Here is an 18949-nt window from a genome sequence, read left to right on the forward strand (position 1 = left end):
TTTGCTCGGGTTAACATTGTTACATGCATTACAAAAGTCCAGTTCTGGTCCGACTTTGTTTTTCTTGTCTCATGTCATGTCGTGCTGATTGTAACAGTTGAAGTGATGATGGTTGATGGCAACTGGTTGACAGCATATACGATATTAAAAGAAATAAGTAAATCAGCTTTAGGAAATAATAAAAGAATAGGAAATTACAGAATGGCTGATAAGCAGCAAAGACACGTGAAATTCTTTTTTTTTGGACCCAGATGTGCCAAACTAATATCATTGCTAGAAGACACCAACTGAATTTTTTGATGAAAAGATGCACTTTGAGGGAGTTATGTTTTAGTTTGTGAGTAAAGCGAAGAGAAAGATGGAGTCACACCGTGAGGAAGGAGTCAGATAAGAAGGTGGAGAAGCTTTTTTTTTTTACGATGTGGGAAACCCTAAAGCCTCCAACATGTAATAAAGATGATTGCAGCCTCTTTGTGCTCTTAAACGGTCCTACAGACACAGAGTACTGAGGTAAACAGGTGCTCCCATAAGCTGAACACGTCTCATCAACTGTCGCAACGATATATCGATCAATCAAATTTGTGGTTTGAAATCACAAAACTGATTCTTTTCCAATAACTTCCCATACAAGTTGAAGCAAAAGGCACCTTTTTCTTTCTTGCTTAATAATAGTTATGTTTACAAATAGGAAGATTATCTATTATCTAATTTCGGTAAGAGCAGTTTTCAGTGTTGTTTACAACGTCAGGTTGGTGCCGTTAGTACCAAATCATGTCTAAGCTCGTGTTTGGTCGCACTTTGAGCCCGAAAGAAAACTATTAAACGTATTAATCTCACAGGGGAAAATAAACAAATGCGGCTAAAATAACCTAAAATTTGATTTTTCTTTGGCCATATCGCCCTAAGTTGCTTTAAAAAGATCCGAGTGTGTGTGATAGAAGCACTATGCCACAAGATCTTATGCGGGGGGACACATCACTTATTCGAAGAAGGGAAAAGAAAGCGAGTGATGTGCCGGCATTACAGACCTGGTTCAGTCGACAGATAAAATGAGAAAATGTGTTTCCAAAGGTTTTTCTGGAGCAAGATTTCGTGATTTATTGAGGACGATTTCAAATCGAAAATGCACAGCGGTCTTGGCGGAGATGATGAAGCTAAGGCACACTCAGTAATGACCGAGCTCTTAGATCTGCTTCCCTCAGCCGTCCCAAAACAGGGAAACGCAAAGCACTGAGTCTACTTTTTATTTCTATGCAGTCCGTCTGTTCCTGTTCCCAAAGCCCTCCCCTGTGTCCTCCACTAAAAAGTTTATCAGCATCCAGAGCTGCCGCCGGCTTCGTGGCTCATTTGGTAAATGGTAAATTGAATAATGAATCTCCTCTGCTCCTCAGACCATGTGAACTCTGTAAATGCCCTCAACACTCACACTCCCTCTGATCACTCAGCTCTCTCCGATCCTGTCTGGAATTCAAGAGGAGTTTCTCCGTGTAAAAAGACGGAGCACAAGAAGTCAGATGCAGCTTTGTGAAAATACTGTTCAAATCCAGAAGCAGCCTGCACTGCCGTGTGCAGACACGCTACTTAATATGAAGAGATGAATAAAAACTTCTCTCCCCGATACAATATTCATGTTTTATAGCTTCTGGGGGTTCCACACGAGTGGCCACAGCTAGAGTTAGCACCAGGTTTTGGCCAAACAAGATGCTGCTCAGTATGTAGGAGGGCTGGACAGGGGTGTGTGTGTGTGCCGCCACAGGGATGGAGGAGGCTGAGCGGGAAGGTTGCCTGAAGGCTTGAAAGAAAAACACTCTCAGAAGAAAGCAGGAAAAAAGATGTGTGGATGGAAAGGCGAACTTCTGAATCAGCACTACTTTGCTAAAGGGAACACACACGCCCAGCTGCATGCATGCAACGGTACACACAACTGAACGACACACACAGCTCAGACTGCTGTGTAAACCTTAACACATACTTGTGTGGATTTCTGTCTGTCCCCTTGCGGGCACCAGTGCAAACACTATACAGATACTCAGACAGTCAAGTCATCTTCTACTGTCCAGGCCAAACACTGCTACTAGAGAGAGTAGCAATAAATAGTAGGTTTATTCTGATAATACTATCCCATGCCTTCCCTAAGCTCCTGAAACATCAGCAGACTATATGTGTGTATTTATAGATGCTCAGCTACGTAGCTGTGTGAAATGATACCATGACATCACGCTTTGTATATAAATAGTACACCACTACGGTTCGTTTTTTGTTAATGACACCAGAAAGTTTGGGGAAGAGTGCCATCCCTCAAGACTTTATATAAAATGAGCCGGGGTACTACGTGTCAAGTCTCTCCTTCCTGGCTGAGCCGTGAGGAAATACTCCCCAGTCAAGAGATACTCTGCAAACTCCGGACTGGACTGACTAAAAGACAGATAGGAGTGCTTTCCTTTACACAGACAGACTCCCACACGTGTTTGTCTGAGGGACCTCAAGAGAATTTGACACATGGCCTCAATATAGAAGCATATATACTGAAAACTCTGCATCACACAGCAGGCATCAGTGCTAATTCAATGTGCACCCAAATCATGTGTCATCTCCAAGAGTTGCCACACCTATAAGAGAAGAAAGTGCGGTATATGAAATGCAAACACTAACTAACGCAGACATAACCGGGGAGGACGGGTGTTTTAAGACCTTAGCTCCTGACCAAGCACGAAGATTTCGCCTCGTCTAAAATGACTAATGAGAATGAAATATTAATATTGTGTTGATACAATTTTTTCCGTTACTCGTTTCTTAAAAAGTAGACAAAATGCAAAAGACAAATCAATCCGACAGCAATGTATTCTTTTCAAGATGTGAACCGATATGCCATAACGTCGTCACCGTGAATGCTCGTGTCCACGATAACGATGTGGTGAAAATCTGATATACTGACAGAACCCACACATCTGTTTCCAAAGTCACTACCATAAAAATAATATTGCTGATCTTACATAACATATCTTGCATTATGTGTCATCAGCTTCAGGCCCAACAACAAAAGCAACAATATTCCTAATGATGTTTTAGAGTTTGTAATTTCCTGGACAACTATACAAGACATTGAGTTATCTTGCACTCTGGGGCACATACTAATTTTCCATCCAATTAAACACTTCAGCATAACTCATGTGGAAGGGGTGGAGGGGTGCCTGCTTGGGCCAGCAGAGCTGACCAATAAGAGCGCATTGGGATTCTCCAGCCCTCTGTTCGCTCTTTCCTGGAAGCTTCAAAGCAGGCTCAGAGCTCAAATCATTCTCGAAAGATACACTGAATGCACATGTGAGCATGTCCCGCTTGTGCAGTCCAATACATTATAAACAGAACCACATGCATGCGGAGTACATCTGGCTTTTAATCGCTTTGCTTTACAGTCCCACATTTGTAGATGTTAACAGAAGAGGCAGTCTGCTGCAGGAAGTCTTAAACTGATGGCCACTCAACAAACCCTGCAGAGCAGCTGCAATTTAGGCCCCATCCACACGTAGCCGGGTATCTGCTAAAACGAATATATTTTTCTACGTTTGGACCTGTCATCCACATGAAAACGCATCGTAAACGAATGTTTTTAAAAACTCCGGGCAAAGTGAAGATTTTTGAAAACTCCGTTTATGCATTTGCGTGTAGACGGAGTTTTGCGTTTTCGAACGTCACAATATGCGCCAAAACAACAACAAATCTGCTTTAAAGTCTAAAGTGCGACCTTTGTTTACTGAAGAAGCATGGATGTCTTGAGAACTGTGGTGGTTATTATTGTGCAGGCGCTGTTTACTGCCTTGATTTTACACGCCCAAGTCGTATTCCCAGAGGAATGGCGTGACAATTTCGGGGGGAAACATTCGGTTTTAAAAATACCCGGCTTCGTGTGTACATAGCCTTAAGCTAAGTGTGTCTCAGCTCATGGACGCCCGTGCTGAAATCATGCACCCTGATTTTGCCACTCAGTACCAAGCATTAACTGGTCGATAGATCTAAAACACACACTGTTTCCGTTGAACTGTAGGATTCACATTTTGAACAGGCTGAAGGATCTAAATCTGCTCCTCGAGCTGCTCACCTGTCTCACTTCAGACAGCCAGAGAACACCGTGTCTAGCGCGTGAGCTGCATAGGCAAACAAGATGCAAACACTTTGAAAGCAAAGTGCCGTCATGTCACAACTTTCTTGGGAATTTAAAACTTCACCTCCACAAACAAAATGCAGCTCTATTTTCTCCCACCATCTTATCCTTCTGTTTTTCTCCTCTGTCTTTACCTCAGACAGAGGCTTGGATTCTTGACAAAATCCCTGGTTTTATTCACTTGAATTTCCTTTCCTTTACATTTTTCTTTATTTTTTTTCGGTTTGCTTCTATGACAGGAATGTGGCAGAGTAAACACCACAAGTCAGGATGCATCACGGTACAACAGAAGCCACGAATAAAAGGAAAAGCAATTTATGGTTCTATGATACAGCCACAAAAAGTGGCAAGTGTGGAGAAGAGTTCCAAAATATGCTAACACGGAGGAAAAAAATGTACCAATGCGACTTAATATATGAGCTAAAGGTAAACCATGCATTAGTGCCTTTCATTGGACTATCCACATATATGCAGAAGTGAATACTGTGTATCTGTGTACAGGAGGCCTGGTCAAGCTCATCGATGAACACCACAAACTGCCAAAGCATAAACAAAAAAAGACAAAAAAAAAAGCCAATAAACCAAAGTCATTCTGTACTTTCTCTCTGGTCAATCATACTTCCACACTCTGTGCATACCTATACTCTCCTTGGTGACACTAAATACGTTCTAACCTTGTAAACACCACCTTCTTCTTCCTCGTTAGTTTCGGCTTAGCTGCTTATATGTTGAGTGTTGTGGAATCTGCCAAAGCAGAGCCCTCTTTTCAATGGCTGGAGCTGTGCAAGCACCATTGTTACCAGTTGTCGCTCAGGCTTTAAAAGAGGCTCACAGCAAGAGGAGACTGCAGCCGTAGGAGAGTGCGGGTTGATGGAGTGGAGTAAAACATGAGGCAGTAAAAGGCGACCATATGGGAAGGCTCTGATGTCAACAAGGCACAAACGTTGCTTCGAGAAAGAGAGCAAACTCTGGCACAATAGGAGTCCTTTGGGGGCAGCCCCAACTTTTACACCCGAGAGTGGAAGTCACCCCGAGCCATAAAGCATGATGAACCAGACGGGGAAAAGAGCCCTTCCATCAGCCTGCCAGGCAGCCAGATCTGCTCCAACAAAACCCTCTTTCTCTCCTGAAGCCTTGGCCCCTTAAACACTGGGCCATGCACACATTCTTCAGTGACATAATGCTTTTTTAAACTATTGCCCTCTTCAACTCCCCCACATCGCTACCTCCTCCTCCTCTTTGCCCTTGCTCAGATTTCCTCCTTTTGCCAATTACTATTTAAATATGAATGCCAGCGCAGGGGTTAAGTGTTTGTTTTCGTTCTTGTGAAGGAAGGAGATCAGCGTTCAAGTTGACGTCAAACGATCCCCGGTGCCATTGATGTGTCGTTGGTAGGTGTTTGCTGAACGGCCTCTAAGGGCCATAAAAGCTGCCATTCTGCGAGGCCATAAAAACTACCTACTGCCCCACCACCCCCCTTCCTTTTCCTCAGCAAAGCGGCTGCAACGCCCCCGAAGCAGACGTGGATCTCACAAAGGGTGAGATCAACAATGCCGAGCGACCGACTGCTCTAATCAGGATGCTTCTGTCGCTTTATCTGGGAGGAAATGGTAATCTTATTATTAGGAGTTTTGTGTGCGAGTGTCCAGAACAGTCGTCACAGATATAAGCTAGTTTCTGCCCACTGCCCCCTTATTGATGAGAAAATAGCTCAACAAGCCGTGGACTGCAGGGTCATTCACGATGAGACAATTCCCCCGGGGCAGTGGGACCACCAGTAACACCCCCACCCCCTTCAAACAGAGACACACACACACTGACCTCAAACGTGCTGAAACACACAAGACTTTAGCAGCAAAAACAGCCGTATCACTGCAGCGACATGTACAATAAAACCTTGATCCAACTTACAACAGCAAACAGGAGGGAAATGTGGGAGCACAGATCTAACTGTCTGAACAGAGCCGAGAGATTTTGTGCATTTCAGTCATTTATAGAGGGAATTTTGCACAAAAACAACAACCTCGTGGTGAGTTTGTCTCACTGCTCAGTGCAAACTGGTCATGTTTAATATGACATAGATCATATGTAATGATCTGGAGATTACAGCAATTGCCTCCTCGAGGCATCCCAACATTGCCCTGCCACCTCAAACAGCAACATGTTAGAAAAGAATCACTCATGACGACATCAAGCAGAAATCAAACGTTTTTTTTGCTTCCATCTGAGGTTCAGCTTCTGGCCCCTCGTCAAACGCGACTCAGACGTTGACTCTCATTTTAACTCAGTTTGGGTCTCCTCCTCCTCCTGAGGCAAATATCTGGCTTTCTTTGTCCGGCTGTTGCTGCTAAATGTTGCTGAGCCGTAACTTCAAAGGACTTTTTTTTTTTAAAGCTGGAAACAGATGATGAACACTGATGGTGAAACAAACTATAAAACAGAGGGTCGTATGTCTGCCTACAGTTTTCCGTGTGGCCAAACCACACTCATTCTGCAGAACTCTGCAGGAGCTCATGCAGTCCTACACCCTGATACCACCTTCTGGGTCAGCTGCAGCAAAGCTTTCTGTGCACGGGCAGACGGGCAGGGCAGACATTTACAGTAAATCACAGTAAATCTCCTTAAACAGCTTCCATATATTTATCTTCTCTTGGACTTCATTGGCTACATTCACATTATCAGATTGAAGTGACTCAAACCCGATTTTTTTTTTTTTTTGTTAATGTGACTCTTTTCTTATTTCTTCAGGGAAATCCAGAAAAATCCGACATCTGAAATCTGATTTTCAAGTCAAATTCAAGTCACATCAGTGTGGTCTTTGGATATAGCCTCCATGTAGTTTTGTTGCTTAGAAGTACGCTTTTCAGCAGAAACCTGCGGCACAACAGCCACTTAAACAGAAAAAAAAAAATAATAATTAAAAAAAGTTTCTAGCTTTTAGGCTTTCTCAGTCTTTTCCTCTTTAGCCGGAAATGTTTGCGGTTTTCTAAAGCTAAATGTAAATATCTGGTTTCTGACGGCCATCGTGTTCACGTTTTAGTTAGAAGCAAAACAATCGTAGTTATGATTGTGAACTGTGAAGTCTGATCTGTATTGATCAGAACTGAACAGCATGACTGGTTATGTCACCGTAGCCTCTGTCTGGTATGTTGATTTTCTGAATGGAAATTGATCAGGGCGCCTGCCTAGTACGTGCCCTCAGTCCGGACATTTCAAATGTTTGAGTTGCACTTTGTTGGCTGCAGATGGACCCGCTATTCCTGTTGAGGATGATGGAATCACACAACACTCACAATGAGAAAACCGTTCATATGCCTTTACATTAGAAGATGCAAAAGTCCTTTATAATCCTTGCCTGCAGATTTATTAGAGCAAAAATAAAAATTGTCATTTAATGTTTTATAAATACTAAGTGCAACAATTTGCTGGGAACAACTGATATAGAAAAAAATAAATAAATTCTGATACGTTTCGTAATGAACACTTTAAAAAAAATAAGCAACAGCCAGATGTTTGTCAGCTCCCACAGTTCAATGTTGCATATTCAGGCTTTTTCTTTTGGAAGCACAAACACGCAGGTTTTATGGCAGAAAGCTGCTGCAGATACAAGTGGGAGCAGTAGAATAATGAATACTGCATCTCAGCATTCCCATTGCCACAAGCAGAAAGTTGAGAATTTTTTTAATTTTAAACTTAGCCCACAAAAAAAAAAAAAAAAGTGTAAGATGTTAGAACTCAGAATCCTGCAACCTGCGGACAGCAGCCATATCCTCCTCTCATCCCTCCTCAGCAGAGAATTTAATGAGAACCAATCACACGTCTGTCCTGATCCTCACTTTTTGCCTCAGCCAGTTGCAGACCTGTCTCGTTTAATTGAGTTCACGAGAGCCCAATGAGGTTCTTTGCCTCGCTATTGTTCCTTTTCTGTTCTGTGCTGTCAGAGCCTTCCAAAAACTGCTCGGCTGCTCCCTTTACCTGTCTGCCCGCAAACTTTTACATCATTGTACCAGCACTTGTTAGATAGATGACTGAAAGAAAAGAGGTAGAAGGGAGTTTGTTGTGTTTCCGTGGGTCTTATTAATTCAGTCTTCTTAAACATTTCCCTGACAGTCCTGGGGAGGGAAGATGTTTGGATGCCTTGTTATTCATCATCACTCTTTCAATTACCGCAGGCATGGCAAGCATTTGGAACAGCTTTTCCTCCAAAGTGGAAACGAGGATTCCAGGGGTCCAGCCCACTGCTGTTCTAATCCGCATCGATTTTTATTTGGGGTTATCTCCCCCAGCTGATCAAGCTCTCACTCACCCCCCCAGCCAGGAGCTTGTCTGGTAGGGGGTGCAAAATGATGCACTTAGGCTTCACTCTCTGATCATGTGTGTGCATGTGTTAGCCGAGTTTGAGTCCTCAACCCCCCTCAATTTCTCTCCCCTCTTGCCTCTTGAGGGGGGGTTAGGGGTGGGGGTGGGGGGCAGCTTGGATGCGCCGGTAATCCCTCAGTGAATGTGGGTCAGTGAGCAGGGCTTTGCTTTCGTCATTCAGCAACGGGACAGACAGCAGGGTCATGACCCCAGCCACACACACACACACTTTCATTTACAGGCCTACTTATGAAGACTATGTCTGAACACACACACACACACACACACACACAAGCACGGGCGGATGAAGAGCCAAACATGGGAGAAATCTGCCGAGATGAAAACAAGTTGCAACTCAAACCTTGAAATCTATTTGAGTAGATCTGAGATGAGTAGCTACGAGTGACTTTAGGTTTCGGTACATTGACAGAAATTTGACAAATAAAGAGATTCAATCAGCAATTCATTTATACACATGACATTTTTTAAGCCAGAAACCCAGCCAATAAAGCCGATGACCCACTTACTTCTGCTTCACAGAAAAGAGTCATTCCCAGTTTCATTCGACACCGCTGTCTGAACATTCAGTCGTTGAAGATTTGGGCTTTTAAGAGTTGAGATTTATGAGATCTGTGAGATTATTTGTTTGCAATATAATAATAAGTGGTGGACTAGGGGCAGACTGTCCAGTGTAAAACCCAGCGTCACTTTTTGCTGCCTCCAGCCCACCTGTAGAAAACACAATATCCAACTGATGGATAAAGTAATTGATTGGTTCACAAAAGACTGTCGGCCCTAGTTATCAGCATATTTTTAAAACTATTTATCAATAGATAAACTGGATAACTTGTTCTATACTCAGGCTAGATCAGAAGCCCTCTATGTCTCATTTTGTTTTTTATACCGTTGATTAGTCAGGAAACAAGACTGAAATGAAAATACCCAATACAGGCCACACACAATGCACTCAGACTGATACACACCTAAGAAGTACACTACAGACATGTATGTATCTTAAAGAATGAACTGGAGAAACAGAACATCAACAGCAACACTACCATTCAAACACGGAATCATCATATTCATTGCATCTCAATCAGGGACAAAATGATCGACTTTATAAGTGATTAAGGTGTCTACATGAATTTAATAACTCAGTCTTTGTAATTTAGCCAATAATCCAATCCTTTCAGTGCCATGTAACCCCACTGAGTGAGGTGCCTCACAACAATCACCATCACAGGGCATTTGGCAACAGTTTTACTGTATCTATTTTAGATGTTTCGCTAAAGTCTTTAGAACCACCATTTGCATTAAAATGTGATGTGAAGGGGTCCTGACCACATGTGACAAGCTGCAAATGAGTACAAGTCAGGGAAAAAGTTCAGACAAGCCTGTAACCTTTAGATAGAAGAGTTTCACTTCTCATCTGTGCCATGATGACCGTACTTTTTATGTCAAGATTAATGTGAGCAGGGTTTTCTGCGTCTCATATCAGTGCAAAGTTTGGGGATTAAATGTTGAAGATTAAAAAACAAAAATAACTGCTAGTTACAGACCTAAAATAGAAAACATTTTCAGTCTTCATAAGACTTAACTATTCATAAGACTGTAACTAAAGTGTGCCATCAGAGTGTGCAGCTTCAGAGGCAGACGCAGGGCTGAGACAGTACAGTGACACAGCATATTACAGCTCAAATACACGACTGAGGACAGTGATAATGAGAAAAGAGAGAGGCAAAGATAAGGAAAGTTGGAGGGGGATTTGAGATGGATAGGCAGCCTGATGAGATAAAATAACAAACAGATTTAAGCCCATAACTACATAAAACCTCTGTCTCGTACGCACATGCACACACCAAAATATCAAAGAGTCCTAATTACACTGCACCGCATTCAAACTAATTATCCTCCACATCATTAACATTCTCCATCACATGCTTGGTACTTTATCTAAGAGCGAGCAGGCAGTCATGAAATATTCATGATTTATTAATCTGACAACAGAAAAACAAACAATGGCAACCCGGGGAGTGTGACACCCTCTCCTGCCAAACACAGAGGCAGCAACGCGACTGTTTGCTTTGCGTTTGCTCCTCCAAAAATCTCCAACAGGACTCCACTATCAGGCGGCGCTGCCGTGCCGACATTCAGGTGAGTGCTGCCGTTCCCCGCTCATAATAACGCTGTTTTACTGAGATAAGGTGAGGAGGAAGTGCTGCTGGTTGTCTTCACTTGGTCAAGATCTGCTACCGGCTCTTACTGTGAGGAGCTGTGTTACAATATGTCAACGACCACGTCATAAAAACAAAAACATCCCATCAACGTTTCCATGTTGTCTTAAGAGAGAGGGGAGAGAAAAAAAGAAAAAAGAAGGAAGAACTGACGTGAAGGGCGAGAAAAAGGAAAAGTGGAGGTGGAGAGGTTAGCCTCTCTCCTCCTTTCTCCCTCTCAGCCACTCATGCTCTTGAGATGATTTTCTCAAGAGGGGGAAATTTCTGCTGAGGACACAGTTGTGAAAAGGAAAATGCCACAGCGCTTGGTTGATTGACTCTTAACGGAGAAAAAAAAATAAATCCCACTACACGAGCAATTTTCTTGAACCTCCCTTCTTACACTCAGACATACTCTGCCCATTGTTACCGCTCAGTCTCATATTCACTTGCTCCTCTTCCTCTCCATCCACACGCATTAGAACACAGGCATCTAAAACCAGACACTTTTTCCTGTATCCCCTCTTGACATTCTCATTCTGTGAATCTCTCACTCTACTCCTCTTCATATCCTTCTTTCACTCTTTCAGTTCTCAAATCCCCTGGGTGACCTTGAGCGGCAGTTGCCTGTAAAGTAGCTAAAGTACAAAGTCAATACGAGTCAACAAAGCTGGTTAAGTATTAAATGGGGGATGATGACACAGCTGTTAGCCAGAGAAATGCTTAACAGGGAGAAAAAAGGAAATATGCAGCCAGACTTTTATAGACTCTCAGCAGTAATAATGAAGTACTTTGAGTGCCTAACATGTGACATTGGAGAAACTATACTTTTGATTTCTGCAGGATAATCTGCTTGCCAAAAGAACATTTTACAGCACTAATGGTCGATTCAGTGCTGACCTACATATAAGCGCATCAGAACTACTGTTCAGCTGGCTGGATGTTAAACATTGCAGGGATTTCTTACTGAAATGGATAGATGTTGCTCTTCATTTTCAAAGGGGCGGTCGATTGTGCATAAATCACAAAGAAACAAAAAAATATATACAAATAAAATCTGCAGTATTTCCGAAAAGAAGAGGTTTAGTCAGCACAAGGCATAGCATTACTGCCATCCAACATAAAAAATGTTTCAATTGTAGAGCCAGTAATAGCCTTCCACTGTCCTCTCCCAGGATTATTGTCAGCAGCCCTGAAAACTCAGTGGATAATGTAGCAGTGAATGTGCCCTTTCATCAGTGCTTGGCTATGGAAGTGGACCAGAGTGACTCCAATTGAAAGCTATTACAGCTAAGAAAATCAATTGGATAAACGTATGGAGCGTGGTGCCTGTGTGTCTGCGTGCGGCGCGAGTGGGTGGGAGTCCGTTTGGGTACCTATATTAACTTCCAGCGAGCCCTCCAGCTGCATTCCTTAGTGGAGCAGCATTCCATCGGAAGGCAACAGGGTCAAAGGACAAGAGGCAAAGATGAGCCTGGATGCAGGAGCAGCAGAAACAATGACACCGAGCACATATGTGCGTGTCTGGGTGCGTGTTAACGATTACCGGGTAAATGTGGATTGATTGCAAACAACTGGACAAAGTGTGCTTTATCACATTCCTCCCAGAAAACCAGCGTCCAGGTATGTGCATTTACTCTGCAGCCCCTCAGTCTGCCTTGGCAGTGCACCATACTGAACCGCTAACAGCTGCTCTGACACATGTGTGCATTCCTGAGTCGGCACCACAGCGTCCCCACAATGCATCTCCTGTCCCCCCCTGAGCCTTTGGAAATGATGCGATGGCAAACACCAGCCGGCTTGCTGCATGTGGATCCACTTACCTGAGAGAGGAAGCTGTGTCAGGGTAACGGTTTTAAATTTGGTTAAAGGGAAGGTCTGAATTACACTCGAACAGGTTACTAAAACCATAACAAAAGCAAATGCTTTACCTTATTGGTTACACTTTTTTTGCCAAAGCAGGTTAGCCATCTTGTTTCGTGTTTCATCTTGCAAAATCTATTCTAATATGTAAAATGTGTTTCATACAACCAAAAGCAAACTTCATGATGAACACTACACCTGTTGTGTCGAAAATTGAATTAGACTTACTGAATTTTCATGGAGACAGGAATCAAATACAGCACATATGCTGGAAATGAAATGACTAACAGGCAGCAGTATTGATCAAAGTAAATCAACTGTGAAACACAATAGGGTGGAAAGGGTAGGCAGAGAAGACTCAGATTTCCCTGAACTACTGCCATCAGCTGGATCAATGATCTGATTATGGCACCAAGATGTTCCAGAGACAAAGCTACCTTTGGGAAAACACGGCCTGTTCCGCTGGGAAACAGAGCCCCGAGCAGAGCAGAGGTGGGCTGTCCAGAGACGACTGGAATGTCAGATAATGGATGACACATCTCTCCAGGTGACACGGAGCCCAAAGCATCCAGAGGTAGGGAGAGGAGAGAGTGAGTGTGCATGTTAGGAGGAGCAGGGGAAAAGGGTGACGAATGGACAGACAAGTGCGTGCCTGCGAAGTTTTGTTGGGACTCTCCCACTTTACCAGTTCGTCTGTGAAGCGCTGAAGGTTCTTTGAGTTCATTTCAAGTTCAAGGAAAGTCACTTCCCCCCTGAACACAACACGTGTCGGGTGAAAAAGCCCCTCTCGTCTTTCCCTGCAGCTCCTTTCTCCTCATCTTCCGACTGATATCACTGAAATATGTGCATGTTCACTTTCCATTTGTTGCCCTTTTGCATTAACCTTGACGCGCACACACCCACAAAGAACATTGACAACGAGTGCTGTTATTTCATGCCCTGAGTTTATCCAGGCTTTACAAACGCTGGGATCCACAGCCCGATAAAAGCAAATCAAACCGATGTCACTCACAGAGGAGTGAACCTGGCGGTTGGGTTCATGTCGTAATCCAACTGCCTGAGCCTGAGACAACACCGCCCTCTATTTTAAAACATACCAAGCATTTACAGCTGTTGATCCCAAGGGGAATCATTAATTACCACCTTGACAAAACCGAGACTTCCAAAATTAGAGGTAATCAACTGTCCCCAAGGGCAACATGGAAAGAAGGCACTAACTCCTGCAAATTAAAGAGGTAATTAACCCCTTTATGACTGATTTATTTGCACTAAATCACGTTTAAATTCAATCAGAGGTGTTACACACAACAGCCTACATAAACTACACACAGTGCACCTTCAAGTGTGGGAAGCAGCGTTCTGGCAGGAGGAGGAGGTCACTTTAACAGAGATGATCATTTTATAGCACAACTCCCATGGTCAACTTTCACTTAATTCCCACTAAGTACACGGTGCAAATGAAACGTGTCCGTGCATATCCCTGTAAAAAAGGCTGCAGTGCTTCTATAGAGTGGAAGTGGAAGGTGTTGGAAGTGGGTGAATTCCTTTATGGGAAAGGAGGGACCGAGGAGGGACCGAAGAGGGCGGGGTGTCAGTGGATGTCCAGGGAACTAACAGAAAGGCATTACTGATCATAACGTTCAGTAAAATTTAGAGTCAGTCAGACGCAATGAATAGTTAGCAACCCTGTTAACTTTGTAACTTTAACTTTAAAAAAAATGTGATCAACTTTGCTCAGCAAGATAAAAACGTACGTGCACACAAACTGCTTGAACTGTGAACAAAGCGCGCTTTCTGAGCTGAGATCCATTTGCGCACGAATGCGTAAAAGTTGAAGAACAAAATCTGAACCAGCCAAACTTTCTCTCATCTCACCACCTTCTTAACTCCAACTTACTTGTCATACTCCGCGTTGTCCTTGTCACATCGCGCGTCCTTGTGCTTCTGCCAGTCCTTGCCGTGCTTGCAGGTGGTGAGCAGCACCACGTCCTCTGCGTTGTGGACGTGGTATAAGGCATTCCTCGTGTCCGAGCCGATGCCTGTCAGGTAGCGCTTCCCTTTGAACACCAGCATGTATTTTCTGAAAGGCGGGATGGAGTTGTACTTGAGGTACCCCCTGTCTCCCCCGGTCCTCGGGTGCTCCTTGGAGAAGAGGGGGATTGACACATCGAAGTTGGGCCTGAAGTTCTCAGTGCTGATGCTGGCTTTGGCCAACATGGCTTGACTGATGTCAAAGCCCAAATCTTCCGTATAGTCCGGCCATGTCCCAGAGTACAAGTTAAATATGAGATGGTTCCTGCCGTCGTTCCAAAGAGGCAAGTTCTGGACCCTGGTTTTCAGGTTGTGGACGTATTGAGGGGACAGCTGGTCCCGGTCCAGAGTGTCCAGACTTAGGACGAACAGACACGCCTGTCCAGGGTCTGAGGTGTAAAACCTCGAGCCCTCAATGGCCGATAAAATATTTTGGTAACTCTCTGAGATCTTCTCCCCCTTCTGCTGGGGATAAACATAAACTTTGAATCCGTTCTTTTGACACAGAGAGAAGTCAAAGCATGAATCCATGCGACACCTTTTGCCTTTGTAAACACTCGTGTTGACGTCCCTCTTTTGCCTCGGAGATATGTGCAGGTTGTACTCCTCAGTGTCCGTCTGATCCCAAGGTAGGAAAGGTTGTAAAGGGTCCGAGTAGTGAGGCCAGGGCTGCTCGGACCGGTACCCATGCCTGCTGCGGTCATGCCGGCTCCTGCTCGCCGCTGGAAGTTGAACCCCTCCGAGGTAGAAGAGAAGCACTAGACATGCACCGGCGGAGAGCAGGATCAGGTAGCGTTTTTTGGCCTGCATGTGTCCTGGAAACAGAGGCGAGTTGCTCAGGAATAAGAAATGTAAAGTGGCCCGAAGTTAGGCTCTCACCAACCCCGGTTACACCGCTCCATCCCCCGGCAGCTTCCAAGGATCCCCAACCCCCCTTCTGCGTATTCGGTTCCCAAATCCAGCAATTGATCCAGTGCATGTGGGCGATTTTAGAAGCGCTGTTCCTTTCCCCCTCTTCTGTAGAGTTTCACCATACCGCACGACGCTTCCAGCGGGGCTGCGGTGCACCTACAAAAATCAGCGCTGCCCTCACTCACTCGGACAAAATCATATGCTGCGACTCTTTTCGCCTGTACTTCTTCTTAGCCTCATTCAGGCAGGCTGTATGTGGCTATTCAAGAACAAAATTGTCCCGACAGAGAACTCTCTTCGCAGACAAACAGCGGCAGGGGTCCCCGAGGCTCTCCCAGGCGTAAAGGTACAGCCCGGTCTGGATGTTAAACTCGGTAACACGTTGACCGGGCAGAATAAAACCCGGCGGTGTGACCACCGCGCTCTTACCCAAATGCCTCGGCTTGAGTCGTCTGTTCTCCCCTCTTTTACCTCTCCATGATCCCGCGTGAAGACATCCAAAACACCGGCGTACGCGTCGGAGTGCAGGGGCAGCTCAGCGGTACAACTGTAACCTGACGAATCCCTGCATTTCTCTTCTTATTTATTACCTCCCCTCATACACTCAAACGCACGGATATAAAATAAAAACCTCATCGGCGGAGAGCCACGCAGGAGGCGAAGTGGCCCGGTCTACAGGGGGGTAGAAAACGGTAACCTCCGGCTGGGTTTATAACTGAAAAAATGTTCAAAAAGACGGGATTCCTTGATACTAGTGTCCAATTACCGAGTGCTCAGTTGTTCCGATTGTTAGACGGTAACATTCCAATCCCGACACGACGGCAGCTGACGTTAAGTCCTATCGAGGCGCAGCGAGGCCGCTGATTGGTCCGTCTATGCAAGCGGAAGAGGCGGGACTTTAGGAATGCACCCATTCATAACCGGAGTCCTCCGCATGTGCAAATTATCTCATTTTAAGTGTAAGGACGCTGATTGGAGAAATGTCAAAGAGTAAAGCACCCCCATTTAAAGAGTTTGACGCTAATAAGTTGGGTTCGGACTAAATTGTTTCACACGAACACATCTGTACCTTTTGAAGCCGGAATATATAAGCGGACCTTTCTCTTTGAGTTCCTCAGAACTTCTGGGAAGTAGCCTAATAATGCGTTTATTTAACAAATTTGTACCTGATGTATCTATTTCCGTTCATTCTTCATCATCACTTTTTTTTTGGCTTGACCTTGAGCTGGTGTTGATTTGTATCAGACATGGACATTCCAATGAATAGAGAAGCAGACATATTTCTTTCTTTGATCATTTTTTTTACTGTCTCTGTTTTCTTTCATTCTTATAATCCACAATGATTGAGTCATGAGTTGCACAGACAGTATCACTTCTGCTTTTTATCTTTCATATTTTTTGGCATTTACTTCCTTTGTTGGATAACTGTATGTAGACATGAAACAGCAAGAGAAAGAATTATGTGTGTGGGGGTCTGTGTGTGAGTGTGTGTGTGTGTATCATTTAACAAAGATCTACAGTTAAGAAGAAAACAGGAATGCTGCTGTCACAGGGTCTTATGTCTCAACCACCAGGACAACTCATCCAAGTTTTATTAATTTTGACTCTACTAATTTGACTCTACTTTTGTCGGGAAGGTTTTCATGGAAATCCCAAATCACCAACTTGCAGTCCTGACAGTGCAAAGAAAATCAAAAGCCTCTAAGGTAAGATAAGCCCCGTGCAATTTGCCTGCAACATGTTGTAACACTGATATCAGCCAGGGCTCAACTTCTGCTCAAATGAATGATTTCATTGTTAATTCGTACAAAGGCATTTAATGAGAATATGTAGGTGGAAGTCAACCTCCGGCTAAAGTTTTACCCACTAACAGACCAAAGTGACACAGCAGAGGTGAAGTTAATAGCAGAGGAGTGGTTCTCGCTGAGTGTCACCATGCCTCATAAGCCCGCATAATCCTCCCTGCTGCCATTTGGTGGCACAACACTCGGGCTGGGTGAAGAGGCCATCCTCATTTTTTATCGGCCAATTAGCTCAGAAGAGGGGGGCTAATTAGCAGGGCTGGCTGGGAGACAGGCCAGGATCCTGTGGCTGGCCAGGACTCATCGTCAGAGTATGCTGGTGATGAAGACGCCTGTGTGCTGTTCCAGAGGGCTGCGCCTGTCTTTGTGGTCATCCTGCAAAATTCAGTGCAAAGTAGTGCATGTGTAAGAAAGTTTTGTTGACTGCCTGAAGGAAAGTGTTTTCCCTGAATTATCTATCAGTGGCTTTTTACACAGTCACAGTTTCTTCTTACAAGAATCTGCACCCTTAAGACGGCACTCAGTTTACTAACACTTCCTCTCCTGCCTTTGTTTACGCCCCGGGGAGTTTTCTCTTAATTGCTTGCAACTCTAATGGAAATCACGTCTGGCTGTTAAATGACACTTGAAACCAGGATTGTGTTTACCAAAGAAGATGGTGTAATTTGAGTAGGTCTATCTTCAGAAATACTCTTTTAAATGTATTGTGTGCTCATCATTTAACATTTTTTCTTAATTGCAGGTGAGGAGAGAGCAAATGGCTTAAGAAGAGATTGTTGTGTTAACTGCTGCACCATCAAAGGGACCATATACCACCAGTTTATCCCCTGTATCCCCACTGTTTTAGAACATTTTGTGGCTGTGTGGTCTCAGCACGATGGTGATGAGAACTGGGAAAAGTTCCAGTGAGCTCTGCCGTACTCCACTCCTTCATCCTTCCTTGTGTATACTTCTAATATACACGCCACAGGCAAAAAATCCCCTATTCAGTCAGTTTGGCCTCCCTCCTTCACAGAACTGTGTTGGAGATGAGACATGAGAGGATAGGAAAGCCTGTGCAGCTGTGAAACCTCCGACGCTGGATCAAGCAACATATGTCTAACAGTCTTTTTTAATCTTCCAGAATGAAAAAGTTTAGCCAAAATCAAATCCTCAGGTTGGCGTGATCGTGAGCAGGGAAGAGGAGGAAGCAGCGAAAGTTGGAAACAGGGAAAAGTCAATAACATTCACAAGTTTTGAGTCATTGTATTAGTTTAATTTAAAGCTTCTACAGACTGATGTTACATAATTTCATGTTACTGATGCCATGCTATATTCAAAAAGTTTGAAAACTTTCATTTTCTCAGTGCGTCTTTGTTTGCCAAAGAAATGAGAAAAATCTGAAAAGATCATTCTGGCCATCTATATTAGAAAAATCTTCCAATATGAGAACCACTGGGGATCATCCATCAATTTAAAGCCCATTTTACAGAGAATGCATCACATTTACAGTCTTGCATTGTTTACTAAACATGGATTCTATAACTTAAAATGTTGCTTATCAATGATTTTCCTTATGGAGACAGACATCCGAAGGTACCTTTAACATATTTCATCAGTTTTTGTTTGAT

General features: G+C 43.9%; 1 protein-coding gene across 1 annotated transcript in view; it reads right to left on the bottom strand.

Annotated features, from left to right (window-relative positions):
- Window positions 1–16346, bottom strand: part of ext1b (exostosin glycosyltransferase 1b) — a 127908-nt gene extending 111562 nt beyond the window's left edge. The window contains exon 1 of the mRNA XM_075450177.1: window positions 14492–16346. Within this exon, the coding sequence (XP_075306292.1) occupies window positions 14492–15435 (944 nt within the window). The 5' untranslated portion in view covers window positions 15436–16346. The remainder of the gene's footprint in view (window positions 1–14491) is intronic.
- Between the last annotated feature and the right edge of the window lie 2603 nt (window positions 16347–18949).

This window comes from Odontesthes bonariensis, chromosome 18 (assembly GCF_027942865.1).
Source record: "Odontesthes bonariensis isolate fOdoBon6 chromosome 18, fOdoBon6.hap1, whole genome shotgun sequence".
NCBI classification, from domain to species: Eukaryota; Metazoa; Chordata; class Actinopteri; order Atheriniformes; family Atherinopsidae; genus Odontesthes; species Odontesthes bonariensis.